At 58.9% G+C, this 22,911-nt stretch overlaps 1 protein-coding gene across 2 annotated transcripts in view; it reads left to right on the forward strand.

The window, feature by feature from the left end:
* The window catches only part of SMG6 (SMG6 nonsense mediated mRNA decay factor), a 108,135-nt gene extending 85,337 nt beyond the window's left edge, over nt 1–22,798 (forward strand). Inside the window, exons 14-19 of one of the 2 annotated variants that reach the window (XM_065036952.1) lie at nt 5,154–5,330; nt 8,584–8,733; nt 15,475–15,628; nt 18,533–18,744; nt 18,997–19,078; nt 20,655–22,798. In XM_065036952.1, the coding sequence (XP_064893024.1) occupies nt 5,154–5,330; nt 8,584–8,733; nt 15,475–15,628; nt 18,533–18,744; nt 18,997–19,078; nt 20,655–20,785 (906 nt within the window). In that variant the 3' untranslated portion in view covers nt 20,786–22,798. The remainder of the gene's footprint in view (nt 1–5,153; nt 5,331–8,583; nt 8,734–15,474; nt 15,629–18,532; nt 18,745–18,996; nt 19,079–20,654) is intronic. The other variant, XM_065036953.1, reaches the window with a different exon arrangement.
* Nucleotides 22,799–22,911: the final 113 nt, after the last annotated feature.

Raw genomic sequence — 22,911 nt, forward strand, 5'->3', positions numbered from 1 at the left:
TGCCAGGCTGGCACCAGGTGGGTTCTGTAGAGCCAGGGCAGCAGCGGGACACATTGGGGTTGTTGGTTCCTTGATTTGTGCCCTGCTGCAGCCACAGTCGCTCTCTCAGGCCGTGCACAGAGCCGCAGACACGTGGGAGCCGCATCCACTGAGCCCGTTGGTGGGATCAGTCGCAGAGGTTTCTCTGAGAGCAGCTGTGGCTGAAGTCAGTCCCCAGCTGCAGAAACCAAGGTTGCAATCCAGCTGCGAGTGCCGCTGCCCAGCCATGACGGACACTTCGGTCCTCCCGACCCAGGTGGCCAAACCCTCCCACATGCTGAATTCGGGGCAGGGTGAGGGGCTTCTCAGGCCACATCCTGCCTAGGGAACGAGCCCAGAGAAGCTGTGCTGTGATAAGTCCAGGGTTAAACCCAGCCCAGCCTTTGTGCCAGCCTGCTAGATGAAAACCCAGAAAGGATGAGACCTTAGTGAGCTCTCTGCTCCTCCTCCAGCACGCTGGGCCGCCTCCGAGCTGGCTCCCCAGGGACGGGAGGAGGCTGCGCAGGGCACCGGGAGGCATTTAGCCATGGCTGGATGTTTTAGCAGGGTCAGTGCAAATGTTTCAGCTCAGCCATGTAGACACTGCATGGTGTAGATTGTTTGGGGCTCACTTGGTTTCAGCATCGTTCAGCTACTTCAGCTAAGCTGTGTTTAAACCGATGCAGCAAAAACAGTGTTATCCCCGCGCTGGGTTGTGCTGGAGCTTGGCTCTGAGTCCCCGCTCCTATCCCGTTCCCATCTCCGAATCTGGGATGGGATCTCTCCGTGCTATGACTCAAACTTCTCATGTCCTTTTCCCCTTCTGAATCCAGCTGTCAGGATGTGCTCGTGTCTCTCCCTTGAACGCAGGAATGTAGAGCCGGCAATGGCAGCCCGTCCTCCAAGCAAACCCTCCTCCAAAGCCGCTGCCTCCTGTTTGCTTATGGAATTTAAGGTTTTGCTGAGAAAGAAGCTGCCAGGGTCTCTCTACATGCCACATGGCATGGCCAGAGGCTGCCGTGGGCATGGGGCAGCCCTCTCCGGACCGAGTCCCCCCAGGATGTGGCAGGTCCCCGAGGCTGCGCGGGGTTCCCCTGGCCAGCTGGTTTGGCTGCCGGAGGCTCTTTGGACTCGATGGAGGAGTCTGCATTCCTGCCTCTCAGTTATTTGCTCTTTAGGACGCTGCGTAAAATTAACAAGTTGTAAAAGTTGATTGAAGGCGGCGGTGGGTGTGACAGTGATTTGCTCAGCTGCAGGAGAACCGTGTGCGGAGCAGCGGGGCCGGCGCTGGGGGCAGAGGGGCTGTGTCCCCCCCGGCTCCAGGCGCATCTCTGACCCAAAGCGAGACCGTGGCTGGTTTCTGCTTGTGTCACCCTGCCAGCACCAGGTGCGTGCGTCCCTCCTGGGCACAACACTCGCAGCTTTTGGAGCCAGTCCTCTCCCTCCCCTGAAATCTCCTGGAGGACACATGTTGTCGTCAAGGCTGCATCTCCTTCAAGCCAGGTGCCCGTGGGAGTCCTCGCCCTCGAGGAAGCTTTTCCCTTCAACCTGTTTTATCTGCAGGGGAAAAAGAGCCAAGGCCTTGGAGGTGATCAGCTTTGTTAGATCTGGGGACCCATCGTTAGATGCTGCTGGCCGCTGGCAGGAGGTGACACATGCAGGGTGCTGGTGGCATTGGCGCCGCAAAGTGGCTTTGGAATTCCACCAGCTGGTACAGTTAATGTGCAGCCCGGTGGGTCTCCGTTGGCAGTTAGTGTGTGTTAACGTGTGTCCTGCTGTGGCTTACTCAATGATTAATATGTTAATGTATGGCCCAGGAATTAGCAGCGCTAACGAGCCTCATCAGTGTGCCTCGGAAGCCGGAAGCCGCCAGTGGTGGCTGTTGCTGGGAGCTGGTGGTTAGCCTGGCTGATGCAGCAGGAGATTAGAAACCTCTTGTCTCCGGGCATGATGAAATCAGGCTGGCAATCAGGGCTGCTGCAGCCGAAGCCACCTCCGCCCCGCGCATGGTCCCCAGCCACGTGTCCCCGAGAGGCACCGCGGTGGCGAGGGGCTCGGCGCTGCCTCGGCCGCTCGCACCCCTGGGGAACTGAGCCCAGGTCACGGGCGGGGGCACCAGACCACTTCAGCAATTCTCAGTTTCAGTTTTCCTTTGAGAGCGGCTGTGTGCGTGTCAGGCCTATTTTAATACCCGGCTATGACTCGAAGCCAGGCTTTCGGTTCCTGCTGCCTCACTGCACGGTTGGAGGGGGAAGGGCACGCGGAGCGGCTCTGTTCCCCACCAAATGCTTCAACACGGTGTCACTCTGTACACGACCATTCCTTTGGGAAGGTTGGGCATAGCTCCCGGCATCCTCACCACGAGGAATCGCCATGAGAGCCGGCAAACGCCTTCAGGGCCGTCCCTGCCACCCCGGGCATCCCGGCGCTGCCGCGGGCGCTCACGTTTCCACTCCGAAACAGGAAGTTTCTGACAAAAGCGGGTTTCTCGGTGGCACGCAAGGTCCCTCTCCGCTGTTCGAGAGAGACCTGGGTGCCACTCACAGGTCACTTCTTTCCCAGCACCTCAGAGGCTGGGGACAGCCCGGCTGCAGGCGTCCTGGGGCTCTGCCGCGTCCTCCCTGAGCAGGGCTGCACGTGATGGGGATGTGCGGAGCATTTTTTTGCTCCTTCCCTGTTTTTTTATTCATGTGGGCTGGAAAAATGTGTTCACGAGATGAGTTGCTGTGGCATTATGTCATGGGCCTTCAGCTGGGCTCTTTTCTCCCCAGCAGATGAGCTGAATTTAAACATTGGGCTGTGCTGGCTTGGCAGGAAATCTGATGTTTCCTAATTGTTTCTTCTTCAGGGGAGGAAAAGGAGCAAACCCACCTGCCCTTGTCCCCAGCCATGGGTGAAAGCAGCTCTTCATCCCTCCCAATCCAGGAGGCTCTGACAGCGAGATTTAAGGCTCTGCTGTGCAGGGATGGCTGTGCCGCAGCTGTGTCAGCACCCAGCCCTTCACGCACACGCGAAAACCTCACAGCTCCTAAACTAGATGTGATGGCTTTTATTGCTGGAGGTGTCTTGAGAAATCCCTTGGGAATGGTGTTGGGATGGGGTGCCCATCTCTAGCCAGCCGGTTCCTGCATCCCCTTTCCCGATGCCGCTGCTGTCGGTGCTGGCACCGGCACGTCCCCGCGGCTGTGCCAGCGGCAGCGGGTGCTTTGCTCGCCCAGCCCGGGCACGAGGGAACTGCAGATACCAGGACTGGAAAATCCCTGAGCTGAAGTCATCCCGTGTGAGTCAGGCCAGGTCTCCGCAGCCTTGGCCCGTCGAGCTGGGGATGAAGCAGGCGCTGAGGTTTCCACCACTTCCCCCAGGGCCGCTGCAGCCCAGGAAGGGATGTTTCCCATGACAGCCATTCCCACTTTGCTCTCGTTCTCTTTCCTTCTGACTTTCCCCTGTGCAGAATCATTCCTAAAGGAGAGCCAGGAGGGTGGAGATGTTCCTTCAGTGACACTTGCCGGGGTTACTTATGACTGCACTTCCCAAACAGCAAAGGGTTTTCCTGGGAAAAGTCCCCATCAACCCAACCTGCTCCTGAGGCTGCTGGGCTATGTCACCTCATCCTTTGCTCCCCTCTGTCCCCTTTTTTAGGAGCAGAATCAGTAGTTAGGGGTCCCTTGCTCCCTGAAATAATACCTTCTTGCCATCATGCTGCTTGCACCCCCTCTGCAGCATCAACTGCGTCCTGAGGGGAAGAAGAGGCTTCTCCTCCCCCTCTGCCTCTGGGTGCAGGTACAGGGGGACACAGAGTCCCAGGGGGCACACAGCTTCAAACAGAGGTGGCCCCGGCTGCTGGTCCATGTGGGTGTCTCGCTCTGGCGGTAGCCAGGGTGGGAGGTTGGAGGTCAGAGGAGGGTCAGGTTTTTGACACACACTTACAGCAGCACAGCGGTTAAAATTAGCCCGCAGAGAGGAAACTGGCAGCATGGTGGAAGAGCAGAAGTTTCCTCTCACGGCAGCCTGGTGCGGCACAGCCGTGTGTCACTGCCAGCCAGGCACGGCAGGGTGAGGAAGCCGGGCTCTGCTAAGCCAGGCTCTGCTAAGCCGGGCTCTGCTAAGCCAGTACCGAGACATGCGGCGTTGGTATCACACAGTGTGAGCATGCAGTGGAGAGCAGGCAGCGTCCCTGGTGCATGGTTGAGTCACCTCTGTGGGGTCTGGCCACCTCCCCAGTTTTGGGATCCTCCCTTTTTTGGGGTCTCTGAGGCTGCAGAACAAAACCAGGGTGGTTTGGTGGGACAGGAGGAACTTGGGCATCAACATATTTTGTCTCCATAGCATGCGTCAATTCTAGTCCCTGTTTGCTGACTTTCTCCCCATAAATCCGGTGATGCCGGTGAGCAGGAAGCACCAGGGCCAGCTCTGCAGGTGCAGAGCCCAGCTGCGAGGGGACGAGGTCTGCGCTGGGGTGGAGGTGCCGGCAGAGGCTGTGGCACATGGGACGGTGCCGTGGAGCCACCGGGCTCCTGTGCTCTGGAAACTCCATTTAAGAGCCTCATAAATTGGATAATTACCCAAGCTATTGAGTTTCCTTCTCACCAGATCCATCCCAGCCTCCCTGACAGGGCTCCCCAGTTGGTCCGTGAGATGGACCCACAGGCCGGGGTCAGGCTGGAGATGAGGAGGGGTTTGGCTTCTCTCAAATGCCCCCACCTGCCCTCTCAGACACCTGCATCCCTCCCCAGCTTTTGGAGGGTGGAATCTGGTGATGGAGGCGAAACGAAAACAGTAAGGGTAGACCACATCATTCATTTCTCACACTTCAGCAGGACTTCTTCCCATTCGGTGGGGCTGGGCAGGGAGCTGGCTGCCCCCTGGCAGCCCTGGGGTGCACAGAGTGGGCAAGACAAGACACAAAGCAGTGCTGGGTGTAACATCTTCACCTGCCTCCTTTTCCCTAGGGACAGCAGGCCACAAGGCATGGGCAGGCCCCTTCCATCCCTGTTTAGAAGAAGGGAGGCACCCCACACATCCCACTGCGTCTTCTAGCCCCAAATGTTTACCCCAGCCATTCCCCGTCCGCCTCCCCTTTGCACTGACTTTGTTTTCCTTTTTCTCCCCCCAACCCCCTCATCCTCACCCTGTAGGTTATTGCAGCCGACTGCAAGAGGGTCACAGTTCTGAAGTATTTCCTGGAAGCCCTTTGTGGACAAGAAGAGCCTTTGCTGGCATTCAAGGGTGGAAAATATGTGTCAGTGGCACCCGTCCCAGACGCCATGGGAAAGGAAATGGGAAGCCAAGAGGGAAAACAACTGGAAGATCAGGTACCGTGCGGGAAGAGCGCGCCTCGGTGAAGGAAGAATCACCCCTGTGGGGCCCAGCCGCTGCCTGCCCTGCAGCTCCCGCTATTTATAGCCGGCATAGCTGCATGTGCATTTTATGGGGGGAGGCAAAGCGGGGGGGCAAATGGTGCACAGCCCTCGTCTCCAGAGTGTACTTTGCTCGTGCCCTTTCCTGCCAGTCCGCCCTGCGTGCCTCTATCTGCTATGAGTTCCAGATGCTGCTTTTTCATACCCGAATCGGGGGGGAGCTTTAATAACGTGCAGCACCACGGCCCCCAGAGAGGAGGTGGGCGAGGGGGTGTCAGGGTTCAGCTTCAGGATCAAGTTTATAAGCCGTGGAGCTCGTTGCGGCAGAGGCCTGAGCTCCAGCCTCCAGCACACGTACAGGAAGAGCTGACATTGGCGCCCCGTCCCTCCCCTGCCTCTCACATCCTGATGTGATTAAGGAATTCAACTCTTGTTTTTCTGCCCTTGCTTGTTCCTGTAGGCCCTTGCTTCACTCCAGGCTCCATGTGTGTGTTTAAGGGCCCTGCCAACCGCTCTGCAGGTTGACTCTTTTCTTCTGTTTAATTTTACAGTTGGAAAGGCCAAGGAAACAGGAGAGAGGGGCAGAGGCGTTGGGAGCGGGCAGCTGGGTGGCCCGGAGCTGCCCAAGCTCACTCTTGGTCCCCTCCCTGTGCCGGGGCCAAGTGTTGCAGAGCCAAAGGATGTGTCGCCTCATGCAGGGGACATTACCTTGCCTCTGCCAGCACCGGGTGACCCATGGCCCTGCACACCCCAGGGCGATGATAGCCAGAGGAACCCAGAGCAAGAACGTGCTTGGCACTGTCTCGGTCCCAACAGCCGGCTTTGACTGAGCAGGGAGCCGATTTTAGGTGGTTTTTTTGCACCGAGGCTCAGAGCAAAACCCCAGGCAGCAAGAGATGTCCAGGTGGGAGACCTGGACCCTCGTCCTCTTCTGGAGAAGGACAAGGGCTGATGGTTTTAAACTAAAGAAGAGGAGATTCAGGCCAGACATGAGGAAGAAGTTTTTTGCACTGAGGGTGGTGAGAGCCTGGCCCAGGTTGGCCAGAGAGGTGGTGGATGAACCATCCCTGGAGACATCCCAGGCCAGGCTGGACGGGGCTCTGAGCAACCTGAGCTGGTGAAGATGTCCCTGCTCATGGCAGGGCGGGCACTGGGGGAGCTGGGAAGGTCCCTTCAACCCAAACTATTCTGTGATTCAGTGATAAGGTGCAGGAGGTTTTCAAGCTGACATGTTATGGGGGGATCTTCAGGTTCTACCCAGTGTCATGACAGGAAAGGTCGTGTTCTCCTATGAACAAACACGGGATGGAGCACAGCTCCCTCCTGCCCCGTCCCCACAGTCTCTGGCTGTGGGAACCTCTGCGTGGGCTCATTGCGCAACCCTGGAGCTTCCTCCTTGGGCTCCAATCACACAGGAGCTCCCAGCTCGCCAGTGTGACCACCACCAGCCTGGGCAAGCAGATCCCGAGGCCCGTGTGCGACGCTGTCTCTCTGGCAGCATCCCCTGTCCCCTGTGGTCCAGGCTGTCCCAGCAGAGGGAAGTGAGCCTGAGGACTCCATCTTCCTCCTTCCCATGGCTAAAAAGTCACAAGGAGAGAAGAGTACGTGGCTTTGTGGCCAGGCGGGTGTGTGGTCTGGGTGAAACGGTTGGGTACGCAACTGCGCAGTGCTAGGCTTGTTCTGAATTAAGACCACGAGCTCCTGCCCGAGTCCCTCCTGCCAACACGTGCCATGGCAGCCAGCACAGGGCAGGGTGTGTAGCGATGCTCTTGTCCATCCAGGAGATCCTTTTGTGCAGGATTCATCCCCTGAAGCCCTCAGAGCAGGTCCTTCTGCCAAGTCCCACCTGGGAACTCTTCCCAACCCCATCCCAACCTTTGGCTTTTGTGCAGGGAAGGGGAAATCGGTAATGTGGGGGCTTGGGAAGGTCCATGGTCACCGCACTGGTGAGCAAGGGGGTCTGGGCAAGACAAGGGGCTGTCTGATCAGCGACACGGTTTGTGGGCAGCACATGCCTGCAGGCAGCTACCGGTGGGACACGTGTTGAGGAACAGGGACTTGTGGTCTCCCCTTTGGGCAAGGAGCTGCCGGGGAGAGCAGCGAAGCTGGAGGTGAAACTGGCTTGTGGCTGATCGCCAGTTAAACACCAGCCACCACCTTCCACTCTCCTGTGTCCTGGAGATTTGGGTGCACAGGGAAGGGTCAATGTGGCCATCAGGTGGGGTAGGAGCAGCATGGCTCATGTTGTGGCCTCCAGTTCAGGCATACTGGGCAAGCTCTCCCTGGGAAGGGTCTCTAGGAGAGGGTGAAGATGCGACATGGTCCAGAAGTGCCTGGGCAGGCAGGAAGCTGGAGAACCAGGTACCCTTCAGTTCGGCAATGACAAGGTTCCCAGCCAGCAGGAGCATGGCAAAGGCCGACTAGAAGTGGGATGCAAATGTTAACAGAGGAAGTAATTAACCATTGAAATGACTGACCTCGAGACGCAGCAGATTCTCCATCATGTGGAGCTTTAAAGTCAAGATTGAGCGTCTCCTAAAACATCTGTTCCAGCCCAGCTGGAAGTTTTGGGGTGGGTGCAGGAATCACTCTGACCTATTCAGAAATTAAAACGGGGACGGGGAACAGGCTCCTTGGTCTCCTGCGTTTGTGGATCCAAGTTTTCTGCCAAGATGACCAGTTTATGTGCCTGGCCTGGGACAAGGCAGCGGTGTTAGGGCAGCACATACAGCCCCAGTGCAGGCTGGTGGGGAGAAGCAGCATTTGCTCCAAGGCATGTGCAGCATAAACAACCAGGCAAAGGGGAGAGACAGGGAAATACCGTGGTTTTACAGAACTGAAGCCTATAAAACATCAGTGACTCACGCAAGGCAGTGGGAAGAGTTTTCCAAGGTGAAGGAAGTGTTTGATTTTAGAACAGATCTTTAAGCAGGGCTGCCCTTGCCCTGCCCGGTCGCTGCCTTCCCTGCCCCATTACCTCCTGTCTCACCTTGTCATTGCCTGGATGTTTACTGTTTATTTATTTTGCTTACTTCTTCTGGATGTTTAGAAATAGTCAGTTTCCCATCAGCAGGTGGTGATGGACCCTGCCCGGCAGGGATTTGTGTGCTGGAAGAGAGAGAGCAGAAATTACATGCTACCTGCCACCAGCATCCCTTACAATGACTTCTCTCTGTTTTTCTTTCTGTCTTTCTGCATTTCCTGGAAGAAGGAAGATGATGTGAGGATTGAGGCCTATGAAGATGATTCTGAGGCTGAAGGCAGCGGAGGAGAGATGGACATCAAGGAGCTCAGAGCCAAGAAACAAGCCCTGGCCAGGAAAGTCGCTGAGCAGCAGCGTCGACAAGACAAGATTCAGGTAGGACAGGCTGAGGAGTTGCTTTGCTTTTGTGTGTGGGCTGATCCCGCGTCGCTGTGCCGATGGTGCGCAGCCCTTTCCCTGCCACGCTGCAGGACCAGTGGCCTCTCGGGACGTCCCGTAGCCTGGTGTAGGTGCCCTGCCCTGCCTCCATGAAACCCAGCAGCAAGCTGAGCTTTGCCTTTGGTGGAAAGGACCAAATCGGTGTTACTGTCTCCACCCAGGGTAAGACCTGCCCTTCCAGGCCCTGAGATAAAGGTTTGGGGGATTCCTGGGACCCTTGTGAAGCCACACATAGCTTCTCCATGGAGCTGCCAGCACAGCCAGGAGCCCTGGGCTGGTGGCTTTAAGGCAACGCATGCCCAGCAACAGGCTGTCCCCTGCCTGGGGCAGCAAAACTCAGTGAGAAATCAGCTTTTCTGTCCAGCGGGGCACAGGCAGATGGGGGAGAGGGTGGGACGTGAACGGCAGAGTTCATGTGAGAGCCAGCAACAGGAAAAATAAGTCTGCGAACGGCTGCTGCAGCCAGAGCGCTGCTTGCAAAGCGTTGCCATCGTTATGGGGACAAACAGACGGGATACAGGTGATCCTGGCCTGGCCCAGGCCGGAGCTGAGCACGTTTCCCAGTGGGAGCTGGTGAAGTCAACTGGTTGGACTGGGAGCAGATGCCTGGCGGTGCTCGCTGTCGCTTTAAGAGCAATCTCACATGCATGGCTGTTGGCTGCCTCGCTCAAACCCCTCTTCCTCCAGCCTCGCAGCCCAGATGAGGATTTCTCAGCAGAGGAAAAAATTCTCCCTGGCTCCCCTCCCCCTCACCTCCGCCCTCTCTAATGCCCAGGGCCCTTCACTTCCATAATTCTTCATTTTCCAGCCTTGAACGTAAGCCAGACACATCTGTCTGGCCATATGCGTGAACTCTGCAGTGTGTGCCGAGGTGGTTGTAAAACAGGGCTGCTGAAGGCCCTACTGGGAGAGTGCACATGTGTACCCTCCGGCTACTGGCGCCGGGCCCAGAACCACTGCGCTTCGCTTTTCCAAACCCACCCCAAACCTCGCAGATTTTGCCTTTTTTCTTTTTTCTTTTTTTTTCATTTGAATTTGGAGCAATTCATATCAAGGCAAAGGTAGAAAGTTGCGCCGGGAGGGAAAGGGGCCGCCCCCGCAAGCGAGTCCATTATTGTTGGCAGGTACCTGGGTCGCATTAATACAAGGAGGAAGAAAAGCAGCACCGAACGAGGGGAGAGATTGCAGAGATGGGCTGTAAATTAAAGCGGCCTGAAGCCTTCCAGCCTCCCAGGGTTGTTAAGCGGGAGGTGTAAGTAAATTCCCCACTTCCCACCGCCTTGTACAGACACAGCAAACAGGAACTGCACGTGTTCGGGGAGGGCAGCGCAGCAGATCCCGACCCCGGCCACCAGCCCAGCTGCAGCCGGGCCCCCCCGGGATGGCCGCTGCCCATTCTACGGGGAGAGTGGGGGCTGCCTGATGCTGTCAGGGGCTTTCTCTCCCCCCTCCCCTGGCGTGCTCCTCCCTTCCTCCCCGGCCGTGCTGGGGCCGATGCTCGCAGGCGGAGAGAGGTCAAATCGAGGGTGTGGGCAGCTCGAGGGGCTGCACAGCTGAGAGCCGAGGTGCAGTTGGAGGCTGAAGGCGCGGGGTGGAGGAGAAGTCCTTGGGGTTTTGGGTAAAGTCATCCAGCCCATAGTTCGCTGGGAACTGCCTGAAGCAGAACATGTGTGCCGGCCCGGCTGCTCTCCTGCCCTGGTACGGACCGCGCAGGCGGAGGAGCTCAGGTGGAAAGTGCTGCATGGAGAGGCCAGGTTGGAGCCAGCTCAGCATCCCGTCCCCCCACTTTCCCTCTCTTGGCCTGTGATCCTTGACCTTTCTGATCTTTTCCAAGAGATTTTGTTTTTCCTGGGGACCTTCTGCCTTCTCTGTTACAGCCTATTTCTCTCATTCACTGCTCACCTAAGGAGTTCACACATCGGTTGCTGTCTGAGTTGCCCTTTCATTATCCTGGGGACAAGCCACATCTCTGTGTGTTTATCCAAGACCAGCAGATGCGGCTCATGTCTCAGCATGGCTGAGAGCCTCAGCTCTCTGTACGTGGCCACGTGGCCGTGCCCATGCGGTGATGGGGACTTGGGTCCGGAGAGTCCAGGTGCTGCGGCTGCCTCCTGTAGAGTCCGTGACAGGGTGTGCTGGAGCCTTCATCTCTTGGCCATCCATTCTCTTTCTCTGCCCAAGGGGAGCACAGTGTCACAGCCTCACCTGGGACTTGTAGAGTTGTCTTTCTTCACAGCTGAATTCACGGCCTCTCCCCAGCGGGTTTTCTTGTGCTGTCCCCACCTTTGCCACGCTCCCCACCTCTTGCAGCCCAACTCTGGAGCTGATGGAGATCAACCACCCGACACATGTCCCAAATTTGCTACAGCTGCTGGCAGCCCTGTGGGTCCTCATTACAACCAATGCTGGGGGTCACCTTTACACCTCAGAGGGGAATTTGGGCTCCACTGCGCTCCTTCACCTGCCAGCCCCATGTCATAGCCTGGTGACAGCAGCCATGCATCAGGACGAGGTGAAACACCAGGCACGTACCTGGATGCTGTCCAGATATTGGGAAGGACGAGAGGCCAGGCAGGCAGGTGGACAAGAGGAGGCAGCAGCGGTGCTGCCGGAGCAGGCAGTGCTGCCCGGAGCAGGCGGCGTTCTCTGTGTCCCCAGGGTGCTCCTGGCCACCCCCGCCGCTTGGCCAGGCCCTTGGTCCATGCTGTTCGGCGTCCCCTGTCCTTTGTGCCGCCGCTGTGCGCTGGGAGCGGTCGAGTTTCCTGACCGGTTGAAAACATCCCACCTGAAACATAACAGGCTCTTCCTCTGGATGCTGCTATTGTTTTGCTCAGCATTACAGAAGCAGCTTTAACCGGGGCGGCCAATTATGACATGTCTTCCCAAAATAACCACTCTCCTGTCCCTTCTGAGCCCACGGAACGGCCGCCCCCTTTAAGATGCAACCGCTTCTTTTGTGGCGGGAGCGTGAGTAAGTGGCTAAATTTAGCCGGATCCCATTCACGCTCTCCTCGGCGCGCAGGAACAATGCCGCGGGCGCACACGCGCCGACACGCACCTGCCTGGGAGCCGGTGCCTGCTGCCTGCGGAAAACGCACACCCACCCACGGCGGCTCCGCCACGGCGGCGGCCCCGCTTTGCTACCAGGCACGGGGCACGTTTACTCCTGAGGAAGATGCTGGAGACAAACCTTGGGAGGAGGAAGCCCCGGAGCAGAGACGAAGAGAGGCATTGTTCTCTCAACCCTGGAAAATCCACTGCTGATCCCCGCAGAGCGTGCGGGGCTGGAAGGGGCAGCGGTGCTGGAGTTTCCCCGCGGTTGGAAAGCGGGTCAGGGCAGGAGGGTTGGTGGCAGGATGGTGACAGTCCATCTGTCCTGGCAGAGCGGCGTGACCCTGTACGACCCTTCCCGAAGGTGGCGGGGCACCCGGTTCTGCCGGGATTCAGCTCCACCAGCCTGGCATCGCAGGCAGAGCAGCTCTGGGGTCTGTCTGTGGAACCCCAGGGGGCTGATGTGGAGCCCACTCCTATTCTGCATTTATGTTGGAGCCCCTCAGCTCTGCCCCTGTCGCCCTGCAGGAGATGGTGGCCTGGCTCTTGGGGGGACCCTGTCCCCACTGGAAGCCCCTCTGGCTGGGTAGTGGCTTCTGAGGAGTCCTCCAGGTGATCCCAGCTGATGGATGAGCTGGGAATTTGGGACTGTGCATGCAGGAGTGTGTGATCTCAGTGCTGCCACCAGCTGGGGCAGCCGGGGGAGCCACCTCGGGCCCAGCTCCCGGGAGAAGCCCCCACGGCCGAGCAGGGGACGGGAGCAGCTCAGGGGGCCACAGTGTGGGGGTGCAGGAGGCAGGAGAGGGGGAACTGCCTGGTCCGGAGGCCCCCAACCTCAGAGATCCCCTGTTACATCCGGCACTATAGGGTCACTCTGCCACTGTGCCGTGCAGCATGTTTAACCCCAAGAAGGCTAAAATCCTGCTGTCCAAAAGCACTTGGGCCAGGGCAAGGCTGTACCTCCGCTGTTGTAACCACACCAGGGTCTCCTCCAAACCTCACCTCTTGGTGGGGTACACAGGTCACCATGTCCCTGTCCTCACATTGGGGAAACCGAGGCACAGTGGAACCGGCAGCTCGAATTTTGGCAGTGGTGGCAGCACAGAAGCCAAACCCCAGACACAGTGATCCCAGTCTGCATCCCCACACCCCTCACTCCCGCGGGACCCCCACGGACCAGCAGAAGGGTTAACGCGGCACTCGCCTCCCCGGTTCCCCACACATGGGCTCCTTTTCACGCCTGGCACGGGGCCAGCCAGCGTCCGCATGAATCACAGGCCACTCCTCTCCCCCCCCACCAGCCCCCCCAAAACCCCTTGGCCGGAGGCTTCTGCAGCCTTTTACTCACACAAACAAAAATAAATCTCGCTGCCGGCCTCTGAACTCTGCAAAGGCGAGTTTCCCTCTGGCTCCCCGAGCGGCCCGGAGCTGTGCGCGGGGACTTGGCACGCTCCCCGCCGACCTCGCTCTTTCACTCCCGGCGCATCCTGTGTCCTTCTCTCACCGGGCGGCCCGGCGAGCGGAATGGGACGTGACGGCCGGCACAGGCGTCGTTCACGGCTGCCAGGAATTGGCCGGGTACAGCCTGTGAGAGCTACCGGGGCAAATGCCACACACGAGGGTGCTGTCACCCCCACGCCCCTTGGCCAGAGGGGTAGGTGAGCTTCCCACTCAAACCATGCTACTGAGGTCACCTGCATGGACAGGAACAAGGCCTGGGGTTGGGGAGCCATATTGGGGCACAAGTGGGGGTCCCCTCCTGCCACCAGCCATTGCTTGCATAGGGCCATTGTCACCTGTTGGAGGCCACATGGTTTCACCCCCGGTTCCTGCAAGTTTAGGGCCATCGACCCTCTTTGAGGGACGTGCTGCTTTGCTCTGGATCTTTGCGTCAGCCAGTTGTGCCCTTCTCTATCTCCCCATGGCAGGAGGAGCTTGATGGAGCTCACCTGGTGTCTCCCAGGGGCGTCTCCTCTTGCACCCCAAAACCCTGGGGAGAGACTCCACCTGCTGCCCTCCGCCATGTGAGGCACAGTGCCATGCCAGGATTGCCAACACAGGGTTCCCGTGCCACCGGGCAGTGCCAGCATCTCGCTGGGCTAAGACAGGGACGGTATCTGGCATGTGGCTGCCCATGGCAGTATCTGTCTGGGGACACTGGTGCCATCGCAGCTGTCCCTGCGCGATAGGGAACATGCATCCTCACTCTGCCGTGCAGCAGACGGGACCCGGCGTGCTCCCCGCTCTGCCCATCGCCCCTCAAGACGACGGGAGCCACGGCCCCAGCGCTACCAGGGGGAGGGCGGGAAGCACGTGGTGAGGTTCTGGTTGCCGCTCTTGCCTGGAGACACTTGTAGGAGGTGGCAGCGTCAAGCCGCCTTGATTTAAAGCCAGATGACAACACTTGGAAATGGATTAAAAAAACCCACTTCTTTCCATGGCCACTGCTGGCCCGTGCAGCTCGTCATTCCCGGGCGCCTTCGAGGCTTTGGTGTGACTGCAGGAGGGTTGGGATCCTCATCCTGGGCAGGGGGAGCTCCCCGGAACATTGGGCAGAACAGGATCGGCGGTCACCTCCTGTCCCCAAGGCCCGTCGTGTGGGTGCGAGGCTGCTGTCGCGAGGGTTTGTGTGGTGGATGTGTTCCACAGCCGTGCCGCTGCGCTCCATGGGTGACCGGTTCCTATTAGAGGCAACAAACATCAGCCAGTCCAGGGAAGCTATTTTTAAGCAGAGGAAGCACTAGAATAGCATCCTGAGTTTTTTAAGCCTGTGACTTTCTAAAGAGCCCAAGTCCTTCGATAGCGTCAAAATTAATATGTGAGCTCTTAGGTCCTGTTTTGACAACCGGCATTGTCCAGAGGTCCAGGTGCAACCCTGGAGGTTTGCTCGTGAGACCCAGCAGACCCTCCTTGTGTGAGTGTGAGCATCTCTGGTCTCCAGCGGGTGTGAAGGGCTCAGCCAAGGACAGGACTGGGAGTTTTCAGGGCTGGAATCCACCTGGTGTCCCAGCTGGATGGAGCTGGAAACGGCAAGGCACGTGCAGGAGCTGGTGGGACAGCAAGGGGGACACTCAGCCAACCATCACCGCCCTACAGACCTTCCCTCTGGATGCCTGCTCGTGGTCCCTGGGCTAGGATGCCATTGGCAGCACTTGTGTGTCCCAAACTGGTTTATTTTGGTTGTTGCCACCTTGAGCCATTGCCATGTGAAGCCCCAGAACCCCCATCCTCCAGCCCCCTGTCCTCTCTGCAGTTTTCTATCAGGGTCAGTCTCTTGGCACCGGTGCAGATAGTCCTGGCAACTGCCAGTCCCCTAAATGGAACAATTCCCAAAACACCTTCATTTTCAAGGCTGCTCCCAGTTCTCCCCAGAGCCTGGACAGGACTGTTTGCTCTCTTGAAGGATTTCACCATCCCACTCGTGTGTGCTGCGGACCTGCAAGACTCGGTGTTTGAGGTGTGCAGGTGGGATGGGTGCAGCCTCCTGCGGGTCTTCTTCACCCGATGCCCTCGCTGTGGGACACGTGCCTGCCTGGATAAGATAAGCCAGGCTTATCTTCTGCTCTCAGGGTCCACAGGTTGTAGGGTTGACATCCCACTTACTCATCATGTGTCCTTCTCCTCCAGGCCGTGCTGAAAGACCAGAGTCAAATGAGGCAGATGGAGCTGGAGATCAGACCTGTCTTCCTGGTCCCAGACACTAATGGTTTCATCGACCACCTCAGTGGTTTGCGGACACTTCTGGACTGCAGGAAATTCATCCTGGTGGTGCCCCTGATCGGTGAGTAGGGCCAGTGCTATGGCAGGGGCTTCCCCCTTTCCCTGGCACGGGTTGTCCCCCCGTGCTAGCTCCCTCTCTCCGTGCCCCACATGTCCACAGTGCCTGTGTGGTCTGCAGCTGGTCGGCTCGTGCCATGGGGCTGGTATCTGTCCTGTCCCATCTCATCCCAGCTGTGGATGCGGTTCCTTCATCCCATGTCACCCTTCTCCCTTCCTGCCCACGGCACTCAGCAAACTCCTACTGGTGCATTTAGGGGTGCCAGGGGCTGGGAGAGGCAGATGGGTGTTAAACAGGATTTGGAGGGAATTTTGGAGGGAGCGAGGAGGAGGAATTGTTAAACAATCAGAGCAGATAGCTTATCCCAGCTGAGCTGGGGCTTAGGCAGCCGGAGCAAATGGCCGGTCTGTGTCCCAGTGTCTCAGAGCTGCTCAAGCCCAGCCCTTCATTTTATCCTTATAAAGCTCGCAGTAAAACAGCAAGCTGGTTCCCGTTATTGGTAAACACTCACCCTGGCAGATAACGGCTGTGCTGCTGGGTGGTCTCCCAGGGTGGCGGGAGGATTTGGGTAGATGCCTTTGCTCTGATTGTTTGATCGCGCTCCGGGCTGGAGGTAGCGTTTCTCCGGCCAGTGTCACTCCAGCACATCCCGGTGCCAGCCTGGCATCCTGAGGATCCCTGGGGACAGCAGGAGAGGCCCGGGCTGGAGCAGGGCTGAGCTTTGCAGAATCCACAGGCTACCCTGTCCCAGCCGCAGACCCGGGATGCTGGGGGCAGGTCTGTCCTGTGAGCATCTCCAGCATTCAGGCAACGATACGTGCCCTCGTGCAAAACCTCCTGGCCTTTGGCAAGCAGGGTTACCTGCCCTCCAAGCCTTTTATGAGGCTCTCTTCTCAATTCCTGGTGTCCAGCAGACAGCTCTGCCTGCCCCAGAGCCAGCATCCAGCTGCTGCCCGTCCCCGTGGGGTGAGCACTCTGATCAGGAGGGGTTCCTGGGGCAAGTTCCACTGTCCTGCTGCCTCCCTGCACATCCCATCATGGGGTGAACAGAGTATCTCATCTCCCACTACCTACATGAACCTCCCCTGCTGCTGCTGGAGCACCCTGAAGCCAGCGACTCCCTTGTCCACACCAGCTGTTGGTCACATTCCCCCGTGTCCCCCAGCAAAGCTATCAGTGCTGAAACCCAGGCGTGGTCAGGAGGAACCCGTCCCCTGGGTGAGCTGTGGTGCCGTACCCCATCACCAGACTGGAGATCCATGCGATGCCCTTCCCCTGGCACGGGGCACTCCTCCCCGCTCTTCCCGGGGATGCATCAAGGGGTTAAGCCTTCAGCTTCGCGTTGGGTTTGTTTCTCTTGCTCTTTAACCTGCTCTGTGCTCCTTGAGGCTGACCCCGCCGTGGAGAAGCCAGGCCTGGTGCAGAAGCACAAACAAGCCTCCCCTTTGAAGCCTGTTTAGCTTGGAAGCAGGAAGGCGGATTTCGGGAGGGAATACCAGCTTTTCCTGTTTGATGTTCCGTTCTTGCACGGCTCCCCCCCACCCCGGGCTCAGCCGTGCATTGTGTGGAAATGGCAGCATCAGGTCGGTAGCAAGAAGAGTTGCCGGCTGGCAAAGAGTGAAGCAGCTCCATGCAGCTTTAATTTGAATACCCAGACAGTGAGTGCCAGTCTCACCATGGAACAGAGCGATCACGCAGGCTCCCCGGGCAGTGATTCACAGCACTGGGGAGAGGCCTCAGACCCCGAGCTCTCTCCCCGAACCCCCAAGGAATGCATAGTTCCCACTTGAACTCAGGACTTGGCTCCAGGCTCGGAAACAATCTTCAGAAATGAAGCCATGGCTAAAACACACGCTGTGCGCGCAGAGGCTCCCTCGCACACACACGTGCACACCAGCTCTCTCGCCCGCCCGGCCCCGCGCACACGCAGCCCCGTGCGCAATCGCGGGCTGGGATGCCGGTGCGCGTATCTGGCTGCACGCTCGTGTGCCCAGGCCTCACTGATGGCCTCCTGGGCAGAATCTCGCTGGCACCAGCGTGCTCGTTGTGTGACGGAGTGGCTCTTCCAGCAGCTGGAGGGTGGGTCCCTCTGCTGGGGTCCCCTGGGCTTCTGCTGGGCTCGGGGGGCTGGAGTGGGTTTCTGGTGGCTTGGCAGCACTATGGGAGGCTCTGAGGCTTGGTGGGCTTTAGGTAAGGCGAACAGGCTGGGAATCTGCCTAATCCCAGGCTCATCTTGATCAGCATGTGTCAGGACAGATGTGCGAACCCAGATGGGTGAGGTGTTGGAGAGCATGTGTCCCCTGCCGGGAGCCTGGGACGGCGGCTCCAGGTGGGAAAACGGGGCCAGAACATGTGTGGGAAATGGCGCCAGAGTGGGAACTGCCTGCTCCCACGCGTGACCCTGTGGCAGGAGGGCAGCAGCTTTTTGTGTCTGACCGTCAGCATGGGGAGCGGAGAGGCGCAATGCGGGGCAGGAGGTGCGGTGCTGCCGGCCATCGCTGTGCCCAGAGGCAGAGGAGCAGCTACAGGAGACTGGTTTTCTGTCACCACCGGGCACACACAGAGGTGTCATCGGGTGTGAGGCAGGAGCGTGGGGAGGGGGGCACAGCAGTGGTTCCAGTGTCTTGCAGAGCAGAGCGAGGTGCCCGTAGGGAGCGTTACCCGCAGGGCTGAGGTGCCTGCGCTCTCGGGGCTGAGCCAGGTGACCCACGGGGGTGGAAGGCAGCAAAGCTTTTCCAGAGCCACAGCCAAGTCCGGGAGCACAGGGACACTGCGGCAGCTGAACCCAGATTTCCTGAGCCAGCTCCCAGTGCCCCGGCCCTGAGGCCTTGGCAACTTGCATGCTCCAGCAGCGGTCACGGGAGCACCTTGTCCCACAGTAACTGTACCTCCTCTTCCTGTTTGAAGTGATAAACGAGCTGGATGGCCTGGCCAAGGGCCCAGAGATGGAGCACCGCGCCGCAGGTTATGCCCGCCAAGTGCAGGAGAGAGCCAGGAAGTCCATCGAGTTCCTGGAAGAGCGATTCGAGAGCCGAGACAACTGCTTGAGGGCTCTGACCAGCCGAGGCAACGAGCTGGAGTCCATCTCCTTCCGCAGCGAAGACACCACGGGCCAGCAGGTGAGGGACGCCCCCAGCCCGGGAGGACAGGATGTGGAGGCAGCAATGCCAAGGGCTGGAGGGTCTTTGTCACCACCTCCTTGGGGGAAACCAGGGACCCTGGGGTTCGTGAGCTCTGGGCAGGGGGGAGCTCTGTCCCCACCTTTGCAGCACCTGAGCTGCAGCACGGTGTCGTGAGGCAGCACAGAAGTCGGGGGATGGCAGGGTTGTCGGTCTTCTCCTGCCAAGGGTAACGTTGCCCTTTTCTTCCAGGGCAACAATGATGACCTGATTCTGTCCTGCTGCCTCCACTATTGCAATGACAAGGCCAAGGATTTCATGCCCACCAACAAAGGTAGCAAGTCCTCACCTCCTCTTTGTCTCTTCTGTGTTGCATTCCACAGACTCTTCTCATTTCTCTTTCACGGCCCCTGGAGCCGATCTCTCACACATTTTGCCTCTTTCGACACCCAAGTGCCACCTCCTGCCTCCAGCCAGCCCCAGGCTGTGGCCCTCCCACCACTTTGCCAAATGTGCACCTCACCACACTCTGGGGATGCCCTAACCTGTGAGAAGCCCACTGTGAATGTCCACAGAGCCCTTTTTTGGTGCCAGCAGCAGTGACAAAGGGCCAGAAAGAGCCTCATCCCCACGAGCCCTGGTCCCTCCTGTCCAGGGCCCTTTTCTCTCCCAAGGTTCGGTTGGCATCAGCTGCGTGTGCTGGGACCAGACAGTCCCCGGGCTGTTGCCAGGGCAGTGGGGATGGGAATCTCATCAGCAGCTGCCCAAGAAATCAACCCACATTTGTCAGTGCGAATTCTTAGCAGCTTAACTTGTCAGATCCACAGAGAAACCGTCACCAAATGTTTATGTGCAAATGATGCTGAATTTTGAAATCATGTGGATTATGGGGAATGGGGCCTGACAAGCTGACAGCCTCTGGTTTGTAACAAGGAGGCGCGTCACCGGCGCGGAGCAGAGGATGTTTATTGTTACACATTTCTTAAAGTGTCCGCACAAAACCTCCCAATCCCGCTTTCAGCAGCCTTCGGCCCTCCGGCCGAGCCCCCGCTCCTCTTCCTCCCAGCATGGGCTGGCCGGGGTGTTTGTCCCACCATCCTCATCCCCAACACTGTGACCATAGCCCGTGTTCCTGGCCACCCTCCCCTTCCCCTCGTCCTGCCGCTCCCCGCGCAGCCAATCTGGGCCCATGTTGGGCTCCCATAAACTCTGTTTTTTCCATTCCCGTCCTGGCTTGGAGGCACTGTGTTTCCTGTGCTCATAGGAACAGTTCTCTGGTCACAGGACCCAGCTGCTTACACATACCCCATATGCTTCCCCTGCTTCGCACACACGTAAGCGTGGCTCCCACATCCCAGCCCGGCACGTTGCGTGCAGGGCAGCTTATCCATCTGGGGGCAAGATCCCTTCGGTTCTTTCTCAGGCTTCAACTCTCTCTGGCTGTCTGAGCCCCAGCCAGAAACGCCTCGATTGTCAGTGGCGGACTCCAAAAAAAGCTTCTTAAAAAATAAGGGTTGGTTTTAAGATCTTATAATGAGATCACCAGAATAATAGCACCAGCTTCCTGCTGGAGCCAGGGTCGTGGACTGTCTTCCTGGCCTGGGTCAGGCAGAGGAACCTCCTCTTCCCTGCCCGCGGCACGGCACCCCAGACCCTGCGGGCAGCGCGGGGCCGCGGGCAGAGATCACAAATCATCCCCTGGCCAGCGCACGGCGGGGAGAACGCAGCCTTCGAGATGAAGTGTTGTCTCCGAGCTGTGCCGGGAAGCCTTGGCAGGGAGTGGGGAGCGCTGCTGGGTGGCCCTGCCATGCCCGGGGTGCAGAGTGGGGACAGCACGGCATGGGATGGATGCAAGGGCCACGGCAGAACAGGGAGGTCTGAGCTTCACGCCATTGTCCCTCTCGTTGCAGATGATCCCATCCGTTTGCTCAGGGAAGTGGTTTTGCTGACGGATGACCGGAACCTACGAGTCAAAGCGTTGACCCGCAACGTGCCGGTGCGGGACATCCCCACCTTCCTCAAGTGGGCCCAGGAGGGCTGAGGGGGCTGAGTGGGGCCGACAGCCCCTGAGCAAGTCACGCAGCTTCTTACGGTGGGAGACCGGCTCCAGCAGCCCTCGCCATGCGCCACCACCACCGTCCAGCCCACCATGAACAATAAACGCCACGTCTTCAACCCACCCCAGAATGGCCGTGCTGCGAAGGGCCCCCCCACCCCGAGGGCAAACCAGCTGGGAAGGTCATTGCTGTGGATGGTTCACGCGGAGGTTGGGCCGTTGAGGGTCCCACCAGCTTTGGGGCAGCACCGGAGCAGAGCAGGCGAGCCCCGCTGGTGAGGGAAGCTTTGGGGTGAGCCCGTGCTGGATCACCAGCCTTTTGCTTGGTTTGCTTGGGTTGCAGAGAGCTCGAGTCACGAGTTGGTGGCTCTTTGGGTTTGTAGCTGCGTAGGGCAGAGATGGGGACACGCCAGCGCAGACTTTGGGATTGCTTAGTCTATGTTGTGCCCCTTGGAGAGGCCATGGACTTCAGGGGCAGGTTCTCTCTTGCCCCAGCCTGTTCCCTTCCCCACCCTGTGCTCCCCCACGCCGGGGGTGCTGCTTGCAGAGGAGCTTGTCCTCTCTCTGGTTGCAGGGTTTGCTTGTTGAGTTTCACTTCAGATTTCAGTAGAGGTTAGTTTTCAGGTGTGCGCCCTGCCTGCTTTGCTGAGGGGAGGCTTTGAACACCCCCAGTTCCCCCCACAGCTGCTTTCTGTTCTGCTCCCCTGCCCACCCCCAGCCATTACCTGCCCCTTCCCTCCTCCCGCAAATCCCTGAGTCCCAACCTGCTACCTTTAGGCACATTTTCAACCTAAGACTCAGCGCACAGCTAACAAAATCCTCTGAATCCCCAGGACCCCACGACCAGCTGTCCCACAGGTCCTGTGTGTCCTCACGTCGCCATGGGCTCCTCTTGCGTGTGAGATTCAGCTTCTGCCTGTGGCTGCGGGGCCAAACAGGGCTGCAGAGAGCCCAGGCAACCCCTGCTGCTTGCCCAGCTGGGAGGGTCCCCTCTCGAGTTGCCCCGTCCATGTGGAGGGAGCTGCGAAGAGACCCCGCTGCCTCGGCACCAGGAGCCAGTGCAGGATCAGGGCATCGCTGAGCCCCTTCCACACCATGTTGTCCCACCGCCAAGTCCCCCCTTTCCTCAGCCCAGTTAGCGCACCAGATACAGAAGCTTAAGAGGGAGCATTAACCCCCAAACCAGAGCCCCTGGAGCTCTGTCAAGTCCCAGTCCCAGGAGCATAGGGTGGGAGTGACCCTGCTGCCATCCCCGGTCCCCCTGGGGTGCCGCAGCCGTGGGAGGGAAGCGTCAAAGGTGGCGGAGGAAGCAGTGGGACGGAGCCCAGCGTTTTCCTTTCCTGCGTGGGCGGCTGGGACCCGGTGTGTGCGTCAGGAAGCCCAGCGTTACCCCTGCGCCAGCTGCCCGGCCTCACAGCGAGGGCCACCGCCGGGCTCGGAGACTTGGCAGCACCCATGGGGGCTGCACGACACAGCGGCAAAGACGAGCAGGTTTGTGCTCGTGAACCTGTGCCAGATGAACACCCCGAGCTCGGCAGCATGCAGGAGGGTCTGTGCTGCGGGGCAGAGCCCGTTGGACAGAGACTTTGTGGTGCACACGCCATGCGGGGCGCAGGGAGACGTCACCACGGCACACACAGCACCCACACCCTGGTTTGGTGCCCACAGACTTTGCCTTCTCCTCCATGCCGAGTGTGTTTAAATGGTTTTGTTTTCGAACAGAGCTGCCCCAGGGCTGCTTTGCAAGGCCCTTCCTGGGGTCCCACCAGCTCTGCGGGACACCGTGCCATGGGACAGGTTGCTGCCACCAGACTGGCTGGCACAAGGATGAGCGGAGCAGGGGGCTCGCGGGTTTGAGGTCCCAAGCCTGGGGCCATCCGTGCCAGGCTGCTGCTCCGTGCCCCCGCAGGGAGCCTGTGTCTGGGGGAAGCAGCCGCGTTCGGGCTATTTTGTTAAGATGGTTTTAATAATTTTTAGTATTAAACACTTGTCCGTGCAGGGTGTTGTTTCCTTTGCTGTCGGCGGGTGAGTTGCTGTCGAGGTTGGGGTGCGGGGGGCTAGGGGAGGGACAGCAGCGGGACGCGTTTGTGTTTGCAAGGACGGCGTGGACT

The sequence above is a fragment of the Columba livia genome, chromosome 20, assembly GCF_036013475.1.
Source record: "Columba livia isolate bColLiv1 breed racing homer chromosome 20, bColLiv1.pat.W.v2, whole genome shotgun sequence".
NCBI classification, from domain to species: domain Eukaryota; kingdom Metazoa; phylum Chordata; class Aves; order Columbiformes; family Columbidae; genus Columba; species Columba livia.